General features: G+C 37.3%; 1 protein-coding gene across 1 annotated transcript in view; it reads right to left on the bottom strand.

Annotated features, from left to right (window-relative positions):
* The window catches only part of LOC119594319 (peroxisomal carnitine O-octanoyltransferase-like), a gene marked incomplete in the record, with an annotated part of 54,557 nt that extends 54,221 nt beyond the window's left edge, over positions 1–336 (bottom strand). The window contains 1 exon segment of the mRNA XM_037943378.1: positions 331–336. Coding sequence (XP_037799306.1) covers positions 331–336 — 6 coding nt within the window.
* Between the last annotated feature and the right edge of the window lie 141 nt (positions 337–477).

Here is a 477-nt window from a genome sequence, read left to right as displayed (position 1 = left end):
CATACCAATAAGCATACATAACAATATGTACACATATACACAAGTACATAGTTTTTCTCTCAGCTAATAATAAGCCTAAATGTGTCCTCCCCAGTTACATAAAACAGCCTCGAACATTGTTGTGTCTACATCCGGAACCGAAGGCTACTGTTAATCAACTCAGCGCGAGGAGACGGAAATAAGGGGGAGGGAAGTCTTAAAGGGCTGGAGATGGTTTCTTTGGACGCGAAATAACGTAGAATTTGAAAAAAAAAAGTATGTGTGATTGACTCCAATACTATACATTAGTTTTTCAAACTAATCATGACATTTCTCTGGAGTCACTCACACCTGCATAGTTATAAAAGTTACAAATGAAAGAATATATATATATATTAAAAGTTATAGACTTACATATAACACAATGCCGAGATTTTGACTTTGTTATAAAATTCCAAGATACACACACCACACCGCGCGCGCGCGCACACACACCAC

This window comes from Penaeus monodon, chromosome 33 (assembly GCF_015228065.2).
Source record: "Penaeus monodon isolate SGIC_2016 chromosome 33, NSTDA_Pmon_1, whole genome shotgun sequence".
Classification (NCBI taxonomy): Eukaryota; Metazoa; Arthropoda; class Malacostraca; order Decapoda; family Penaeidae; genus Penaeus; species Penaeus monodon.
Note: the sequence above shows the minus strand (reverse complement) of the source record. Positions and strands in the feature narration are given on the sequence as shown.